This window comes from Lepisma saccharinum, chromosome 1, assembly GCF_977018435.1.
Source record: "Lepisma saccharinum chromosome 1, izLepSacc3.1, whole genome shotgun sequence".
Lineage (NCBI taxonomy): Eukaryota > Metazoa > Arthropoda > Insecta > Zygentoma > Lepismatidae > Lepisma > Lepisma saccharinum.
The window spans coordinates 8135565-8156121 of NC_139229.1; the positions used below are offsets into that span (position 1 = coordinate 8135565).

Below are 20557 nucleotides of genomic sequence, written 5' to 3' on the forward strand. Positions count from 1 at the left end.
GCATCTGGGAGCTCAATACGATCACTTTCCCGACTGAGTCATTAGTAAGGCGCGTATTTAAGGCACTAAAAACCTCTGAAAAAGGCAGTCAAATATGAACCAAAATGATGAAAATAGGCACTTAAAAAGAACCATAAACTAAGAAAAGGCACGAAAATAGGCACTTAAAAGGCACCCTAAAATTAAAAAAAGACATTAAAATAGGCAATGGATGTGAACTTATTTAAATTTCCTTCTTACAATGCACAGTTATACTGTATTTAGCACTTCAGTTTATACATAAAAGTGCGCTAGCGATTAACATACTATACTACTCTTTCCATCGAAATTCTCATTTGCGGGGAATCGTCTGTTAAAGTAATTGTCACAAAAAGAGCTTGTGCTAACGACTGCGAATTTGAACAAATGATGAATAAACAATTTGCACTATTGTAACAAAAAATATTTAAAACAATGTTCCAATTCAGACCATCAAATCTGGCAAATTCCAGATTTCAGTCAGTGCAACATCAACAAAGCCTTACAACTTTCAATATAGGGAAAGCCAAATGCATGTAAGAAAAAGCTGAAGTCTGCAAAAATTGCAGAATATCAATTTTTTGGCACGATTAAGCAAAATAGGCACTAACCATCAAAATAGGAATTTATAGGCACTATAAAAATGTGTTTCCGGAATAGAAACTCCATAAAACGAACTTTAAAGATTAAACATGAAAGCCTATGGTTTACTACAAAGAAATAAAAAAAGGCAAATAGGCAAATTTCAGCACCCCAGTCATTAGTATTAAGCACTGAGACTGCTGAAATGCACGTAGTGTGTGCAGTTCCTTTTCGGTTGATTGATTTGATTTATTTTACTTCGCTTTTTTCCACTTTTGGCTAATCGCGAAGATGAGTATGAACGATGATATGATGATTTTGATGGACACACATGCCCAGGCCGGTATTCGAAACCGAGGCCTCTGGTTTTGTGGCGCGGTGTGCTAACCACTCCAACACAGAGGTCGGCCAGTTCCTTTTCGAGTTATCCATACGCGATGCAGAAATGCGTAGTGAGAATTTTGATTATTAAGTACGGGGGCCACTATTTATATTTTGAGCCTTGGCAACACTGATTGAAGTTAGGCGCGATTTGATGTTTGCACGGAATCGTCTGGCATGATTGACCATAACGTACTTCAAATGTTTTGTCAATAGCTTCATTTGTGTTGTTTATGTTGCCTTGGAGATTGCGCGACAACAATAAAATGGAATTAACTCGTGAACATTTTCGTGCGATGATTTTTTACGATTCTCGACGTGGATTATCAAGACAAGAGTGCACCGATCAACTTACTTCCACATTTGGCGATGAAGCCTCATCCTTTGCCACTGTGAAACGCTGGTATAACGAATTTAATCGTGGCCGCCATTCGCTCACCGACGAGATTCGCGAAGGTCGTCCAAAATCAGTTGTTGTTCAAGAAAACATTGATGCTGTGCAAAATCTAATACTGCAAGATCGTCATGTGACATACTGTGAGATTGAGGCAACCATAGGCATTAGTTCCACCAGCATATAAAAAATATTACATGATTATTTAGCTGTGAGAAATGTATGTTCTCGTTGGATCCCACACAATTTGACAAAAACTCAGAAAGACGCTCGCGTCAATTGGTGCAAACAAATGCTCAATAAATACAATCGTGGTGCTTCAAAAGACGTATATAAGATTGTAACAGGTGACGAATCATGGATATATGCATATGAGCCGGAACGTAAACAGCAGTCGACTGTATGGGCGTTTCAAGATGAACCCAATCCAACAAAAGTTGTTCGCGCTCGAAGCACATCGAAACAAATGGTCGCCTGTTTTTTCGGGAAAACTGGTCATGTGGCAACACATCTCGTCTAACAACCGACTTTATGAACAGTCAAAAATCGAATTGATGGGTCATCCGCCGTACAGTCCTGATTTTGGACCCAATGACTTCTTCTTGTTCCCGAATGTCAAGAATAAATTGCGTGGACAACGATTTTTGTCGGCGGAAGACGCCGTTCATGCGTTCAAAAACCATATTATGGAGGCGTCTCAAGAAGATTGGAAAAACTGCTTTGACAAATGGTTCGAACGAATGCAAAAGAGTATTGACCATAAAGGAGAATACTTCGAAAAACAATAAAGCAGTTTTCAATGCCAAATTCCTGTTTTTTCATTGTTAGGCTCAAAATATAAATAGTGACCCTGGTAATATTTACTTTCATGAAATAACGAAGCTAAAGAAAATATCCAGTTTTAAAGGATGGAAGAAACGGATATGAGGTAAAGTGTAAGGTGAGAATAGATTTTCGCACCCCCTCCCCTGCCTAGATGTAGCTCGCATACTTAGACATTGAAAAAATTTCATGTACCAACTCTTTCCGTTGAATCCAATGAAAATAAAAGTTAGCATTCAAGAATGTGGCTAATAAAAGGTCAGTCGGTTGTGCATCCCACCTCATCTTCATTCAAGCAGTGTGTGGTATTGTTCGCATCTGCAAATTGGGTTGCAAATTAACGATCTAGGTGGAGGGGTAAAAAATAAGAGATTTCAAGAGCACACTAGTTTCCTATTAAATTAACATGTAAGTGCTATATTTTATTTCCGACGAGAGGAGGTGAGAAATGGAGGAGAAATAGCAGGTCGGTCTAATTTTTATGTTCCAGGGGCCTAGGGTGACTATAATGACAACCCCCTACGGCTCCGTTCTGTTAGTCCATTTTGAATAATTATAAAATATTATCAATGACTATAGAAGTGCGTTTTAACCGCATGCTGTTACCAGCTCTAAAGACGGAAACAGACAGACGGAGAGAGCAAGAGAAGTATGCAACATTCACACACAGACAGACATTATTCTTTGTTATTCCTTCTTTGTATGTGTTTCTGATATTATTCTTAGTAAAGTATGTATGAAGTCAAAACAAATTGCTTATTATAATTTTTATAACGCAAACTCTTCCTCTCGGAAAATTTTGATGGGGGTGAATTTTAATAGAACAAGATCCTTGGTGGGAAGGTGGGAGATCCCCCTCCGACGTGGGGATTCGTACCCTGGACGTGACCACCAACGCTATGGTAGTATTGAAGCTGGATGTACAATTGTAGTGTTGCAATATTATGGACCAAAGTAAAGTAAAAAATCAACCCCCCTCTCTTTCTCTTCCTGACAGTCGCTTACAGAGAACGGCTGTCACATTGCGTACAGCTCGGTGCTTATTGCTTACATTCCATTCTCAAAAGTATTCGAATAATACAATATCCGCAAATTAACAATGTCATCAATTCTCTTATACCACCACCATTGAACAGCCATGATTTGATTTGATTTGTAATAAAGATAATCTGTAATACAAAGTAATATATTTATAAGTTAATTGACACATATTAGGAATGATTCTTATAATGAAGAACATGCCTGAATGTGAATTAACAAAAAAGGGCATTTTCTCATCAAGACTGCAGTTCGAAAAAAATCAGGACAGGGATTAAAAATAGTGATCTGTCCGTACGAAATTGAGACGTTTGGTAACTTTACATCAATGGTCATAAAACTAAAATTGCTAAATATACGGTATGCGCCAAAATATACAGTACTGAAACTCGAGCATCTCGAACACGTGGTTGCGTTTGTCGACGGGGCATAGCTCCAGCTGCACGTGTTCGCATTAATGAAAAGGAAGTTGTGTTGTGCAGTTGTTGTTGGAAATAGGTCTCTCGACGGAGGCAAATGTATTCATAGTTGAGCATTATTTCCGCTCATACGGAAGCGGTCGTGAAGGTGGACCGAGTTTGAAAAAGGTGACTGGTCTATATGGAACCCAAATGACAATCGTCCACTCCACATGCTCTAACCTAACCTAACCTTAGGTTTCCTGACAGTTATGCAACCCAAAAGGCACGATTGTTATTTGGGTTGCATATAGACCAGTCACTATATTGTAACATGTCTTATACTTTTGTTCATCTTTTCATTCAGTACTGTATATTTTGGCGCATACTGTACTACACTGCAGACTTCTGAAGTCTACCTCTCTCCATAAACAAGCCATCCATTTATGCAAGAAGAAAATTGAAATTCTAGCAAAATCTGAAAAATCGTCCATATTATTTTTGTGGTGTTTTTATAGGTTCGCATTAAAATATTTCATGGATTGAGGGGGGGGGCATGGTCCCTTGGCCCCCTCTTGGGTACGGGCCTGGTATATTTATATAGTAAAGAAACCCAAACTCATAGAAAATAAGAACTATCGAACTAGTAAAACCGAAAACTTGACAAAATTTATATTGCGATCCAACCTACCTACAAGGTTCTTTTAAACCTATTAATATACGTAGGTAAAATATCCGCACTAGTCATGAAAACTTAAGTGGAAAACAGCCTGTTGTTGTTTCGACTTGGTAATGTTGGTCAGTTTCAGATTGGTGCAAATTTATTTCAGCATTTTCACCTCATATGTTTGAATTACCCCCTCACACAGGATATCGGCCGTGGTTCTTATAACAAAATACGAAATATAACATGCATGAATTGTGTCAAGAAAGCTTGGCGCATGTTCACGTCCCTACGGAATTTGGAAGAAAGTCCACGTAGAGATTAGAAAGTTCTGTTCCGAGAAAAATCGACACTTATAGTAAATTTGCATCAATCCATGAAGGCTTATAGGGAAGTGGATTTACAGTCCCACACTTTCTTGATCACGGCCGAAGTTGCGGGTGATGTGAATGGCCGTTGGGGATCGAACCCGGATCTCTTGGGATGCTAATAAAACACCCTAACGACTGAGTTACCGCAGCACATGTAGTATAGTAGCCTTTGTAATTGAGGCAACAATTATTTTAGGGTTTCGTTCCACGTTCTTAGGTGAACCATTTCCGGACATATAAATCGTACCTGTTATCGGTTCTGCTACTTGGTTTGTGAACAGGAGATTTTCTCAAGCACAACACTGAACCTAACAAACCACGTGACTTTGCTACATTTCCTGAGCCTGTTGGCTTTTGCATGAAAGACGAGTTACTCTTTAAGACAGAGAGAATCATCCGATTACCTGACGGTGCAATGTGTGTTGCCTACACTTCTGCAATATTTACTGCCATTAAAGTCTTATGGGGAAGAACTTTTTCCCATCACTGTACGTACACTCCAACCTATATTCTTGTGCGTAGCTTCTTATTTTGTTCAACGGGTGTTACGCTATTGTACTCTTTTACATTACATGTAATACATAGTTTTTAAAAATACATTCTATGTAGAAAAGACTGCGCAACCTTTATCTTCACCATGAAAAACAGGATGAGACAAATCAAGTTTAAAATAAACTTTCTCGGATACATTTTATTAACTTCTTACACATACAAGTCCATAGTGCCAATGTAGGTAGACTAGCGCACATTTTCATTCAACCAAGCAGTAATGGTATCGTAATGCTTGTCCACAAGTTGCGCACGTGATTTTGCAGCAGAAATTTGAGAATCGAGTGAATACTCAAATACATCTTTATGCTCTTGAATAAATTTCATCACCTGAAATGTTACAATAAGTGTACTTATTAAATTTGATTGATGAAATAATACAGTGGCTGGCATTTCAATCGCCTCACTTACACACAACACACACACACACACTGCAATTACACAAAGTAGCAGGACGGCCAGTAACAAAAACCACACTCTTTCACACAGTACGAAATTAACATGTTCTTGGTTCAAAGTCTGTTCCTCACTCCATTCGCAGCTCTGTTCAGGGCACCTGTAGTCGCGAAGGACAGAATTCAAGCTCGGAGCTTTCAGATTGGGAGCAATGCTCACGAAAACCATTGACTTTTAACGGTTTAGTCTGCAACGTAATCTTGATACAGTGTTGCACATTCGAAACCTCCAAACGATTCCGAGTGAAGCAAAATGATTTCGTCCTTAAAGATAAGCGGGATGTTACTGGTCGAAAATGTCGGCATTTCCGCTAGCGCCGCCCGCCACACTTCTCCCGATCTCTCGGCCTCGCATGGAAATGGACGCACGGTACATAGGAGAGTGAAATGAAAACCTTTATTCTTGTTTCTTATCTAGTAGCTTTCTGTATGTAGGGTTGCACAAGTTTGCTGCATTTTAGCACAGACCTATCGCTCATTTACATACACTTTCAACTTTGAGTTAGTGCCTGGATACCTTAAGAAGAACAAGTCCTTGGTGTTCACGTGCAGTCACTTATGAGCCCCTGCGAAGGCCTTTCCACCCATCTGCCTGCGAACTGAGGCCATTGTCGAACTCTCTCCTCCATTAGTAAACTTACTGGTGCGGTAAGCATGCACAGAGAGATTGAATTTTCATTTGCCGAGAAATTTCTGTAAGCTGACAGAGGACACCTTTTCGATCCCGTGCTCGTGGCGAACACCGGAAGGAAATAATTTGCAGGTGCGTGCTGTTAGCGAACACTCAAACTTGCCCTGTCTTGTTTGTCGTTGAAAGTGGTCAACGTGCAGGTGTTGCCAGCGATAACTTATAATCATTTTACGTTTGAAATTAACTAAATTTAGGATCCTCAACAATTTAGGTTAAGTACAATGAAGTTTTTGTTAAGATATTGATATATTTCATCTTCCTTAAAATCAAATTTTACATGGAAAATGTAAATGTTAATCAACGTAGGTTACCTTTTGTACAAAGGACAACTTCCTAAGACATTAGTAAATGTTATTATCAATTTTCAGTTGTTCCAAAGCTGTTTTCTTTAAAGGAACAGAAATATCCTGTCTCCTACAATGTTCAGCTCTTTTCTTCACTTCTATTTCAGCTATATTTGGCTCGTGCGAATGTACTTTTAAACTTTCCTCAAGTAGAACTCCGACTTTTGTCTTCAGTGACCCCTTACACTTCTCTTTCTTATCTTTCGTAGTACATAGCCATGTCACCACGCCTTTCGCCTCGCGTACTTTTCAGTACTGGTAACCATCGTACACCAAACACAAATTTTAATGAATTCTATTTCATTCTGGTATCACAATCGATTGAAGAATGATCAGGGGTGAGTCTGGTCAAGAGGCGAGGTGTTCCTCCACGCAAGTTGGCTTATCACTGGCAACCCTTGCATGCTGAAAAGTTTCAAGGACAAATAAGACAGGGCAAGTTTGCGTGTTCGCTAACAGCACGCACCTGCAAATCCTTCCGTAACTGTGTTCACTAAGAGCACGTGTTCGATATGAGCACGTTCGCTAACAGCACGGCACTACCTCTTCACTGGTGCAAGTGTGTATAGGAGGCGTCATCTTTTAAAAAACATAAATGTCGTTTTGAAACTCACTTGATTAGTGTTGCAGCCTTGAGGTCGTCTTGTAAACGACAGTTGATACCTCATGGAAATTTGAGGTGTATACAGTCTGCCCTGCAATTTTTATTGGACATTTAAGGTTTTCATTTGACTCTTGTATTAGAAGCATAAGATTGTAGGTAGATATTTTAGCGTCCTCTCCCCATTCCCCTCCAGCACTACCAAACACCTACATTTTATGTCTCTCCTTGGATATTTTCTTCTTATGCTATGGTTTTTTATATTTACATCCTACAAATTTTGAAATGAGAAAACAAAGAAAATCACAATTATAAAATAATATGGGTTATATTTAAAGATTCGTAGTTTGTTGAACAGATTCTCTCGGGCTATCGACCAGGTGAGTTGTGGGAATGATTCATGTGGAATAATTTCCACAACTCACCTGGTCGATAGCCCGAGAGAACCTGTTCATCATTCGTCGCCAGGAAAGCTTCAAGTCTTATTTCTTCGTGGTTTGTATTTCTGATGTTTTTAAAAATTAACATATTTTAGCATATTTCAGTTATATTTATTGGCTATTTATTTTAAAACTTTTTACTACTACTTTGGGAAACAGAAAATTTCAGTCCTGTGTTACCAGAATATAAGCGTACAAACAAAAGAAGAAGTGAATAATAATTTAAATAGCACAGTATACACTATATGTGCTCAGTAGAAAATTTTCCAATTTAAAATTAATCAACTCTGTTTGAAGAAAGGATCATCGTTATTTACAAAACCCGATTGATATCTCAGGAAGAAAACAATTATTTAACTTTTCTAGCTATCAATGGAGCAAAATCGTCAACTCTAATTATATTGTAAACGTGCTATTGAAGTTAGCTTATCCCCGTAGAGTTATGCAACATACATGATAACGTGTTGCAAGGAAACCAGTATTGCAGGATCTGGGCAGTGATCGAATTGGGCCGGTATGGCAAACCTGTAGTAAATTAAGTTGCCAAAAAGCCTACCAGCAGTAAATTCTTAAATTGCACTTATTTATTGGAGCTGATCGCACAGCTACACAATGGCCAACAATGTACTCGCTCATTTCTCTCTTTCTTGCCCGTTTCGGTTGATCAGCCAGCACTCTGCACTCTTGCCCACCCCCGTCGGAGTGCTCCTTGTCGATCACACGTCATGAGAAACGCAACAATAGCGTCTGCAATTAAAATAGTAATTTAAAAAAGTGCTGATAATTGAGACCTACACATTTGTCAACATAAAACTAGATTCCAAGAATAATATTTCTGTATTCATAACTTATACATCGATGTCATTTGTTTCTTTTTGAACATGTACGTTCATAAATTTACATTATAAATCCATCATAACTCAACATTACACAACATTGTAACTATTATACTCATCACAAAATGTAAATTTAGCTTTTTGCATACGAGAATTAAAATTATAGTATTAACTGTTTGTCGCTTTAACAATTATTTAGTTTGATTGATCAAAATCAGTTAAATTGTTACACTAAAGAATGTAGTCACGTGGTTTATCCGTTTAATTGTCACAAACATATTTTTTTCGTCCATTTGGTGTCACGAGTTGACTTGTGCGACATATACGCAAGTGAAAAATAAGTTTAGGTTTGTGACTAATACGTACACCTTCCAACACGTAGTGCAATCCTTTGTTAAATTACTGCATTCAAAATGCTCTTTCTCATAGACGTTGATGACTTCAACTTTTTCCTTTAAAGTCAGTCGTTTGCGTTTCTGCGACATCTTAGCAGAAGATCCGCGCACTAGCACCTTCCCACGGTCTTCACATTGAAGTTGCAAAGTACGGCAACAGCGTATCCGCAGTCGTGTGACTGAGACTCCAAGTGGAGTAGACGAGCAGAATGACAGCTGCGCTCATTGGCTGAAGGTTGAGTGTAATTGGACCAAAACAACTCGTCCGCTGTTTATCCCCACCCACGTTCGCGGCGGCGGCATTCTTCAGTTCTTGGACGCTAACGAAGTAAACGCGTGGACTATACTGTCCGTTATTAAGAAGTTGTTTTTTTTTACGTTGGGGAGGTAGTTTTCAGTGTCCGCGTCCGTTATTAAGAATGTAAGTTATTGAGAAGTAATATTGCCATTAAACCACATGTATTTCTGCCTGGGAATTTAAAAATGTCCGTAATTTAGAGGTGTCCGCTATTCAGAGGTGTCCGTTAGGAGAAGTTTTAGTGTACTTGACAATTCATGCGGGGCACAAGTAAAAAAAAGAGCTCAATTTGTGGTGATAAAAGAGAGAGAATGAGATTCGATGCAATTTTAAAGAAATCGCACAAAGAAAATGTATCAAAATACAGGTCTGTGCATACGAGCATACCGGCAGTAATTTATTTCCAATTCGGCCACTGGATCTAGATGTCGCATTTTTATTGCTTGTGACTGTACATAGATTACGAAATTGGATAATTATTTTATTAGTTCTTACCTGGTTTAGTCCTTCCTCTGTATTGATATTTTTTATTATTGTAGCCATGATGGCATGAACGCCACTTTCAAAGCTGGAAAGAGCAATAAGAGTAATAATACTAATAATATCTTTATTTAGAAGGAGAGGTTCAGTCATGGGCTATGAGGGAGAGAGCACCCCCCCATCCCCAACCATACGCATGCACAGAATTTGTTCAAGTTCCATCCATGACAGATATGTTTCTTTACGATTTTCCCAACGTCAGTTTTATCTAATCGCAATCTATATTCATCTTCACTATTATCATAATCAGGTTGAAATACGATGTAAAAATAAGAAAGAAAGAGAAAAATACAGTTACCAAATGTTGCTTTTTCTAAGTAATCCTTACACATTTTTCGGCTCCTATTGAGAAAAATATTCCTTTTCCTGTACTTCATGAACATGTTTTCCTCTTTTCGCAATTTTGTGGATTAACATTTACTATTGTTCTTAGAAACAATTTTAGTTGTTTTCTTTAGGGATAGGACATGTTAATCGGTGATCTGTCGGAATTGCCGATATGGGCAATAAATACTCTGTAATTTAGTTCAAAATTCTTTGATTTTGTTTTTTACGAATATAAACATTTAATTCATCTAAGGAGCCGCGGTGGATCAGTCGGTAACGCGTCTCACTACCATGCTAAAGGTCTCGGGTTCGATCCTCGGCCGGTTCAAATCCGGGAACTTTTCTAACTTTGGAAGCGGCCCCGGCGTCGAATAACATGGGTACCTGGGGGAAACCCTGGGGGGTTAAAGGCGGTCAGGGGCGTGATGCTGATCACATCACCCCCACTCACGACCGGATCAAGAAAGTGTGGGGCGTTACCCCCACGCCCCCTATACGCCTTCATGGCGTGCTGCTAAGCACAGGGGAGCACTTTACTTTTTACTTAAGGAGCCGCGGTGCTCTAGTCGGTATGCCGTATGACTGCCACGTGGGAGACCCGGGTTCGATTCCCGGGTTGAATGATCTAAGGTCGGAAATTTTCCGGCCTTGTCCCCGCATAAAGTGGCTGGGTTCACCCAGCCTCAAATAAATGAGTACCTGGGCGGCCGGAGCATGATGCTGATTACATCACCTCCAACATTACCGAGATCGAGAATGTGTGGGTTCCTATCCCTCCCCCATCTTGTAAATGTACTTTCACGGTACGGTGCTATGCGCACGGGGAACTTTACCTTTACAAACAACTAATTGATATGTGGGAGTTAGCAGTTCCCTTTAAAAAGACAAAAGAACTATTAATCTTAAGTGGTTATGTAAGTTAATTAATGAGGTGAATGAACATATGCTCTTGAGGGATCTATCGGGTATCGATAAATTTTATAGGTGCTTTATCGATATTGTCAAAACTTGCATGTTTAATCGCGCTATTCCCCTATTATCACGTTCATTCAAACCTACCCCTCTGTGACCCATGCAATCCTTACAAACCTTTCTTTCGCAGATAGATGCTTACCGTTTCATTAGCGTCTCCAAATTGTCGGTGACGTAATCGAACAATGCCCACAAAGCTATGTCGGATTGGGCAGTCGTTGCTATCACGACATCGATATCTGTCGATGTGATATGAGGATTGGATGTTGTCAGGGCCATATCCAGAGTCCTGTAAAGAAAATAACGAAAGTGCATATCAGGGTAGACAAAAACCATAATTTCTATTTAAAAAAATAATTTTTGATTAATTTTAAAATTTAAATCATTTGTTTTATTTTAATAGATTTTCTTATTTAAAAATTGCTTGTATGGTTTGGTGTACCATACATATAAATACATGTTTTCTTTATAGAAAGGCTTTTTCAAGTAAACAGTCCTGTGAAATATTTAAGCAGGTTGATTAAAGCAAATGGAAATTATATGTAACTCCCTAGCCTTCTTAAACCCGAATGTTCATGGCTCCAGCAACACAGGCCTTCCATCTGTCCCTATCTTGAGCAAGATCTATATACTCTTTTCCATCCCTACCGATTTCCCTTAGGTCCATCTCAACGTTGTCCCTCCATCTTCGTCTTGGCCTTCCTATAGGTCTCTTACCATCAGGTTTCCCAACAAGAATCCTGTAAACTCCTCTTTCCTCTCCCATTCGTGCCACATGGCCTGCCCACCTAAGTCTTCTTGATTTAATTATTCTAATAATATCTGGACATGAATACAAATTATTTAGTTCTAAATTATGTAACCTTCTCCACTCACCTGTCTCCTCATCCCTTTTAGGTCCAAATATTTTCCTAAGGATCTTATTTTCAAATACTCTCAATTTATGTTCCTCTTTCAATGTAAGGGACCAAGTTTCACATCCATATAATACTACAGGCAAAATTACTGTTTTGTATATTTTAACTTTTAGTTTCTTAGATATTAAACGAGAAGACAAAAGTTTATGAAGAGAGGAAATTATATGTTAATATACATTTTTCTGTTTCTGACACTGTATATATGGTAATGTTTGTTGAGTTTGTTGTTGCAACTATATAATAATTTCAGTAACTTTTTTTCCCAGTGAAAATAAAACATTCTGGAGGTACTCACTCTATAATTGTAACTTAGAATATTTTTTATAGTCTGAATTGTGCCATTTTTTTAACGATCGTTTTAAAAATATCAGTTGCGATGTTTATTTAGAGTTTAATAATAATGAAAGTATTTACGGTTTAACATGATTAGTATCTTGTATTTTTCTACACAAGCCCGACCCTGTGGCCGAGTGGTTAAACATCGCGCTGCGACGCCAAGGGTCGCGGGTTCGAATCCCGGTCGGGCTTGGTTGTTTGTGAATGTCCATTCATCAATTCCATCACTCATCCCCATCTTCGCAAATTAGCCAAGAGGCACAAAACGCGAAGTAAAATAAACAAAATCAATCAATCTACACAAAATTTTTGCTATTTTTTGCTTAGAAAAATTATTGAATTTTAAATCAAGAGAAATTTAATGATTTATTTAAATCACTGATTTTTTTAAAAATAAATATTAACCATAACCCCACAGCTCTACAGCACCTTGGCGGGCCTTGGCTTACCTACCGACTGCTGGTCTCCCTCCCACACTGTTCCGCCGTCACCTGTTATAGCGTGGAGGTCTCAGACCAGTGTTGGGGTGACGGGTGATCAGCCCGACGAACCCCCAGCCGTTGTTGTAGGTCTTCTCGACCGGGTTACGCTCACTCACTCGGAGCTTCCCAATTTCCTCACGATGAAAAATAAATATTACCTGATTCAAATCAATCTATATTGATGCAAATGATGTTGACCACTTGATATCGAGAATCCGGGCCTTCCCGATGGCGCAGGTGTAGCGTCGTCACATTGTAATTAAGGGGTCCCGGGTTCGATACCCTGTGCAGGCACAAAGTGGTTCGAATCCCACTTTAAGCTGTAGGTCCAGTCCCGATTAACATAAAGTGTGCATAAAGTGGACCTAAAACACCAAATCAATCAATCAATCATATCGAGAATCGATGAAGCTATTCAATGTGTCATTAGTCTTGTGTGACAAGAAGTTCAATGTTAGGCAACAGACTGAAGCACATTGAATTGCATTAATTCAAAGTTAGATCCGAACCACACTGTTCCTCCACTGGGGATCGAACCCGAGACAGCGACAAGGTGGCAACGTTACCATTGCTTATTCGGGGAGGCTCATACATAGTGAGACTGCTTAACTACGAGTTAGTGTATTATTCTTAAAAACGTTGCTGACCGTTAATTTTGGCGGAAGCAAAAATTACCCGAAGTCCAGTGTTGATACTGAAAGGTAAAATAAATTTATTTCTAGGGAACCAGGAAACGGAAACCGACGAGCCTTAGCTCTTTTTGTTCGTCTCGGGACGGGCTTCAAGGTGAGGTAAGCATCATCGCGCTCCAGTCGCGTCGGGTGTGGAAAAAACGCGGAAATGGCCTCAGGTGCTCCAATCACTCGAAGTCCAGGATTGAGACTTAAGGGCAAAATAAATGTGTTTCTCGCTAATTAAGAGATCCGTTGGCAAACTAGTAAAATAGAAAGGAGAGGAGAATGATGATGGTAGCCAAGCACAGGCGGAGACTCGAACCCGGAACTTATTGTTACATCAGGATTCAACCAGATAACAAGCTCTGGCACAGAGGTGACTGAGTTAAATCTAGATTACCCGTGCCCTACGAGAAACGTACTTACCTGAGGGGGAGATTAGGCGAACTCGCAGGCCCACAATTTTTTTCTCATTAAAATTCAGGAAACCATTTTGTTATTGAATCACACCTTCCCTTGTTGATTATATATGTACAGTCATTTATTAATTATAATAATACAAAAAAATACCATTATTACCAAGAATTGTACACTCTCACTGGCATGAGTGTTTCGAATGACACGCATTCAAAGATGGCGCCTGATAGGCCCACCTAGTGTATTTTGCCTGCCATTTACATTACATTTATGTTTTTATGAACAAAACTGGTACAGAAATATTGGGAACACCCTATGAACAATGTAATTTATTTTCAAATTTTTATAAAAATACAGTTGAAAAATGAAAAAAATAGAGGTGGTGGCCCTGACAGCCCCCCCCCCACTTCGGGTAAGCTGGGGTTAATTTAAGTATTAAACTGTAAATGTTTTCTAGAAAATATATTGTTATTAACACTCCTTCATACTCAAAGAAATGTCCATTTACGCATAAATTTAAATCAAATATATTTTTCAATTACAGTTTTTTTTAATGGCGAATTGGTCTTAAATCGTGTGTGAATACGTGTAAGATGCAAACTGATACTTACTTATTAATAATTGTAACATTCTGAGAACAGCATAAGGCTTCGATTAGATGCGACCTTACACCAGATCCATTAATCAGTTGCCGGTAGCAAAAATTCCACTCACGGTTGCCTCCATCTCGTACAGCTGTGGTATAGATTGTCTCTTTTACGTTTGGAGATATTCTGGAAGACATCAAGTTATTTAATTCTAGATGAAAAACAGCAGTACTGTTGAAGTGATTTGAGAGTTTTTTTGAAAACCGCATGCGCAAATATGTTTTCCAAAAAAACATGTTTCGATAGCCCTAATAGGCAGATGTTTCTGTAAACTTAGTTTTTATGAGGGAAGCTAAAAAGACAACGAAAGTATCTACACCCTGTGAAGTAGGAACACTATTATCTCACTTTGTTCCCTTCATATGAGAAACGCTACTCGTTAGAGCCATATTTAGAGAAGCATTAAATTAAATTGAACCTTTCACTTGAGGTCACTGAACGAAACCACCACTCCTTATGCTCAAGGTGGGTGCTAATAGGTAAGTCAGTTAAAGTACTGAACGATCATGAGTTATCAAAGTGATCTCATTTTCGAGTTAACCTATGTAGGGGTAAAACAACTAAAGCAAGAACAAAATTCTTCACTAAACTTAGTACGACTACTGTAATAATAATAATAATAATCGTTTATTTTAAGTGTTGAGCACAGTATGAAACCTAATACAGCACTAAGTCAAATACAAAAGTACAAAGTTACACGAATAAAATACGTAAGCTGTAGAATAACAAGTTAGCATATTTACACTTCAAGTTACAGTTTTCAACGAGATCTATTACATCTCTGATACTAATAATTGTTTATTGTTACATAATATTGTGCAATTAACTGTGTATTGTTCTTATAATAATAATAATCATATTTATTGAAGTGATGATAACGATTAAACAACCAGGTATATCACTATGTCAAAATTGGTTATACAAAATTAAAAAATTGAATACATAATTATAAAATAAAACAGTGGATCCTACAATCTTATACATCAACATAAATTCAAATTGTAGGTTTCAACAATATCAGCTACTAAACCTCTTGCCTTGTTTAGGCATGTGAGAATTGAGATATACCTATGGGAATATCTGGGAATTTTATAAGCTATATTATTCAAAAAGTATTCACTGTCAACTTGGAAATTTAATATCTTCTCTACAAAATTTATCCTTTTCATTTTTCTTCTTTCTTCTAAGGAAAACATATTCAACTGTGATAACCATTCAGAGTAATGTTGGTCATAGTATTTTTTTTAACTTTGTGCATAATAACCTGATAAAAAGTTTTTGAACTGATTCAACTTTTTGAAGGTGACTGGTTGCAATCAGAAACCATAATTCATTTGCATATTCAAGAATAGGACGAACTATCGTTTTATACAGGAATATTAAAGTATCTTCCTTTTTAAAAACTTTCCATGAGAAAAATATATAACCAAGCATTCTCTTTGCTCTTTTGCAAATTTCTGAAATGTGCTCATCAAATATGAGAGAGGAGTCTATTAATATTCCTAAGTCTTTAATAATAATAATAATAATAATAATAATAATAATAATAATAATAATAATAATAATAATAATAATAATAATAATAATAATAATAATAATAATACAGTAGACTCGTGATTAACCGAGTCCCGATTAACCGTGGCTCCGGGTTAACCGAGGGAGTGGTTGGAAAACATCGCGCTTCATAACGCAACCCCTGTTTGTTTACTAGTAAGTTGGAGTCAAGTCACCGTCCGCGCTGCACATGTTCGTTACATCTACTCTCCCTACAGCGTTGGCGTTACATCGCAGCGTCGAAGAGAGGAAAGAGGTTAGTCCAAAAAACTATGAAAGACTTTTTGAAAAAGTAATCTTCTCATTTATGTTGTACTAGTAATAAATAATTACTATACAGTTTTAAGTGTTGTATTATCATTTACGACCTATTAGTACATTATCTCCATATTATCCGAGTTTTTCCGTATCCGAGGTAGTCTCGGTCCCAATTAGCTCGGATAATCGCGAGTCTACTGTACAATATATATTAGTTCATTTTATGCACTCAATTTTGCAGTTTTTGTGTGTCTGATATGGTATGGTATGTATTGTTTAAGTCCACTTTATGCACAGAAAGGCTAATCGGGACTGAACCTACAGTTTAAAGTGTAATCCGAACCACCATATGCCTCCACCGGGTATCGAATCCGGAACCTCTTGGTTACAAGGCAACGAGGATACCACTGCGCCATCGGGGACGCAGTTTTTGTGTGTCATTCTCAGCGGCAGTGCCAGGAGGATTAACCATCTAGGGGTGTTGAGGGGGGTGAGGAATGAAATTTAGGTTGTACGATGTTGAAAATGAAGGAAAATGAAGCATGCATACATCTTTTAGCCGCTACATCAAATACCGATCAACTTTTAGTGGGCATCTCTGGCAATTGAAACTGAAGAATATTAATGACTTGTTTCATTTTTACTTGATTGTACAACAACAACAACATATTTGTAAATTTGATTGATTAAATTAGATTATTTTACGTTGATTTCCTGCCAGTTTGGAAACTTGAAAGCAATAGCTTGTTGAAGACGGTTCAATGACATATATTGTGTTAAACTCCAAGAATGTGCTCATGGAACGTAAACATTCAGACACAAGCAAGCACCCCTTCACACCACCCTGGTGCCGCACCTGGTCATTGTCCCATGGTTTCATAACGTTACTTGTTGGAACCATCCGTTTGGAGGTGTTAGGTGCGCACTAATTTTCCACACGTAACTGACATATCCTAATTTAAAACAGTGTCCATCGTGGAGACACCATGAGAGTAAATTTTATTGTAAAATATATTTGGCAGTTAAAAAATCCCCCATCTTACCCACCAAGCACTTTCTCAACGGAACAATACAGGGTCAACGAAGTTAGTAATAAGTTGTGTTTTATACAGCGTACATAGATAGACTTGTATTTTGAATTATATCTTATGCATATATGCTTGCTGTATAAAGAAAAAACTGCCGGAGTACTAATTGAGACGAGTGTACTACAAACTAAATATGCACATAGTTATGTACTCGTCAATGTGCGGTCTGGTTTAAAATTGAAGCAACTATCATATTATCCAGTGCATGGATTTAATCTTCTGGTATTCAAATCAGACCAATCGTTTGAGCCCAAGGTAACTTAATACTTGAGTCAACGAGTGGCATCGTTTCAAGAGCGTGTTAGTCTCCTTTCCAGCTGAGGCACTTATCTAAGCGCAGGCCCGTATCCAGGGGAGGGGCCATAGGGGCAATGCCCCCCTCCAAGCTATGAAATATTTCAATGTGAATCTATAAAAAAATTTCAATTTGTAAAAATTGGATATTTGTCCTTTCATAAATGAATGCGTTTATGAAGAGAGGCAGACTCCAGAAAACTGTAGTCTGCAATATTGGGTAGTATTAATTTTATAACCATTGATGTGAGGCTACCAGATGACCCGATTTTGTCGGGGTAATCTATTCCTTTTAATCCCTGTGCCGACTTTTTTCGAAGCAGACTCGTGTCGAGACGTGTGTAGGCAATTTGCACAGAAATTCTCTGGCGTTTCACCTCCAGGTAGAGAGACTGTTAGACGTCTTGTCCTTACATTACGAGAAACTGGATCGTTACATTTTAGAACGGAAGAAAAACTTTTGTGTGTGAATCAAAATGTCATCAAACGATGCCAGGAATGTGTAATGTATGTGGACATCACTTTGAACAACTCTTATAACACAGGTTAGTGCTCGTTTTGCAATATAAATATCTGCATGCTAAAGATGTCCATAAAAAGAAGCGGGACGTTACTGGTCGAAAATGTCGGTATCTCCGCTAGCGCCGCCCGCCACACTTCTCCCGATCTCTCGGCATCGCAAGGAAATGGACGCACTGTACTTACGGATTCTCTCCTGGAGCAATATCCATCCACTGTCTGAAAGCCCTCAGAGATCTTTGGGACGTGTCTTTGCTTTCGTACTTGTTAAGCGCCGCAATAACTTTCGCCCTGTTCAAGGTTCTAGCCCCATCTTCACGAGGTACCTCGTCGAAGCCTAAGTCTTGATACACCGTCTCAAGTAGACTTAGTACATAACGCTGAGGATGAAAAATGAACGTCTTTTCAAATAATGAATTGATTACATACATATTATGTACAGACTATATAAATAGTTCTGGCATCATCTACCGTTATTATTGGAGTTTCTTAATCCTAGACAGATTCCTTACTAACCTTCTATCTTCACATACATACAGGGGCGCCGACTTGTCAAAATTATTGGGGGGGCTCTGCTCATTGAAATAAATTAATGAATGACTCACTCCCTTCCTTTTTAAGTTTTGGCCTCAGTGTTCGGAATCTCGTAAAAGCCCATGAATTCCTCAAAAATATTAAAATTGTCATTTACAGTTCGAATGCAAAATGTTAATTGTTCACGGATGGATATGTCACAAATTTCGTCAACCATAATAGCAAAAGATTCCCGACTATTAATATCTGCTACCACGGAGCGCAAACCAGATCTCCCTAATATTGGGTTGATGCGAATGAAATGTCCACTTTGACGTCTGGTGGGAAACTCACCTCAACAACACAACACAGGGATTGACTGGGGTCACAGGTCTAACGTCATAAACTCTGTACACGTCCAGCAAACAGGCTGGAGCACCCAGACAGTCAGGAGGCAGTGTGTTGCTAAACAGGGTCATCTGAAAGTGCACCATGGAGAACACACAATTGCGAGTGATTTGTCTTTACGAATTGAAACTGGGACATTGTGCTCAGCAAGCCGCCAAAAACACTAACAGTGCATTTGGGCCAGGAATGCTAAATGAACGCACCATTCGCCGCTGGTATGTCAAATTTTGTTTCGGTGACACAGCATTGCAAAATGAACCCAGTGGCCATCGACCAACATCATGTTCGGATGAGCTCCTCAGGAATCCCGTGGAAGCGGACCCTCGGAAAAGTGTTCGTGCCACTGCAGACGAGTTAGGCATACACCATACCACTGTCGTTTGGCGGCTCCGTGCTATCAGTAAAGTGAAAAAGTTGGACTCATGGGTACCACATGACTTGACACCGGTCAACAAGACTCGCCGTCTGGAGGTGTGCAGTTCTCTGAGTGTAAGGAATAACTGGGATGGTTTCCTGCATAGGATTCTCACTTCAGATGAAAAATGGATCTGCTATGACAATCATAAACGATGAGGACAATGGTTGGATCGTGATCAACGTCCAGGGCGGTTTCCGAAACCACCTCTCCACCCACGGAAGGTCTTGTTGCTGGTATGGTGATCTATGGTGGGTGTGATCCACCATGTCTTTCTCAGGCGAGGTGAAACCATCAATGCAAATTGTTACAGTGCTGAACTCCATGATATGCACCACAAACATCTCCACAAGCATCCAGCAATGGTCCACAGACATGGTGTCCTCGTGTTGCACGCCCATATGTCGCACAAAGGACGGTGCAGACTCTCCATGAGTTGCAATATGAAACCCTTCCTCATCCAGCATATTCTCCCGACCTTTCTTCCATTGACTACCATCACTTCCGGCATCTCGATCACTTCCTAACAGGTAAGACCTTCGCTGATGATCGGGCGGTGCAACATGCCGTTGAGGAGATCTTTGCGTCGCAGACTCCAGACTTCTTTCGCCATGGAATCCAATTGTTGGCTGAGCGATGACAAAAGTGTGTGGCTGCAGACGGCGACTCTTTTGATTAACCAGGTATTGTAGTTTTGATTTTTATGGCCTTTGGCAATGACGCACTTGGGCCGGACATTTCATTCGCACCAACCCAATACATATATCAATGATCTCGTTCTGAATGTCATGTGAGAGCCATTTGTAGCCCGAACGTCCCATCCACTCTCCTAGTTCATGCACATCTTCTTATGAAACTCTTTTTAGTAAAAAATGTTAACAATACTCATAATTATATACTTAGTATATAGTAATAAGTC

At 38.9% G+C, this 20557-nt stretch overlaps 1 protein-coding gene across 1 annotated transcript in view; it reads right to left on the bottom strand.

The window, feature by feature from the left end:
- Positions 1-5406: 5406 nt before the first annotated feature.
- Positions 5407-20557, bottom strand: part of LOC145992449 (uncharacterized) — a 118902-nt gene continuing 103751 nt past the window's right edge. The window contains exons 26-29 of the mRNA XM_083128854.1: positions 18489-18682; positions 14554-14715; positions 9773-9845; positions 5407-5547 (exon numbers count right to left, since the gene is read on the bottom strand). Of these exons, the coding sequence (XP_082984980.1) occupies positions 5407-5547; positions 9773-9845; positions 14554-14715; positions 18489-18682 (570 nt within the window). The remainder of the gene's footprint in view (positions 5548-9772; positions 9846-14553; positions 14716-18488; positions 18683-20557) is intronic.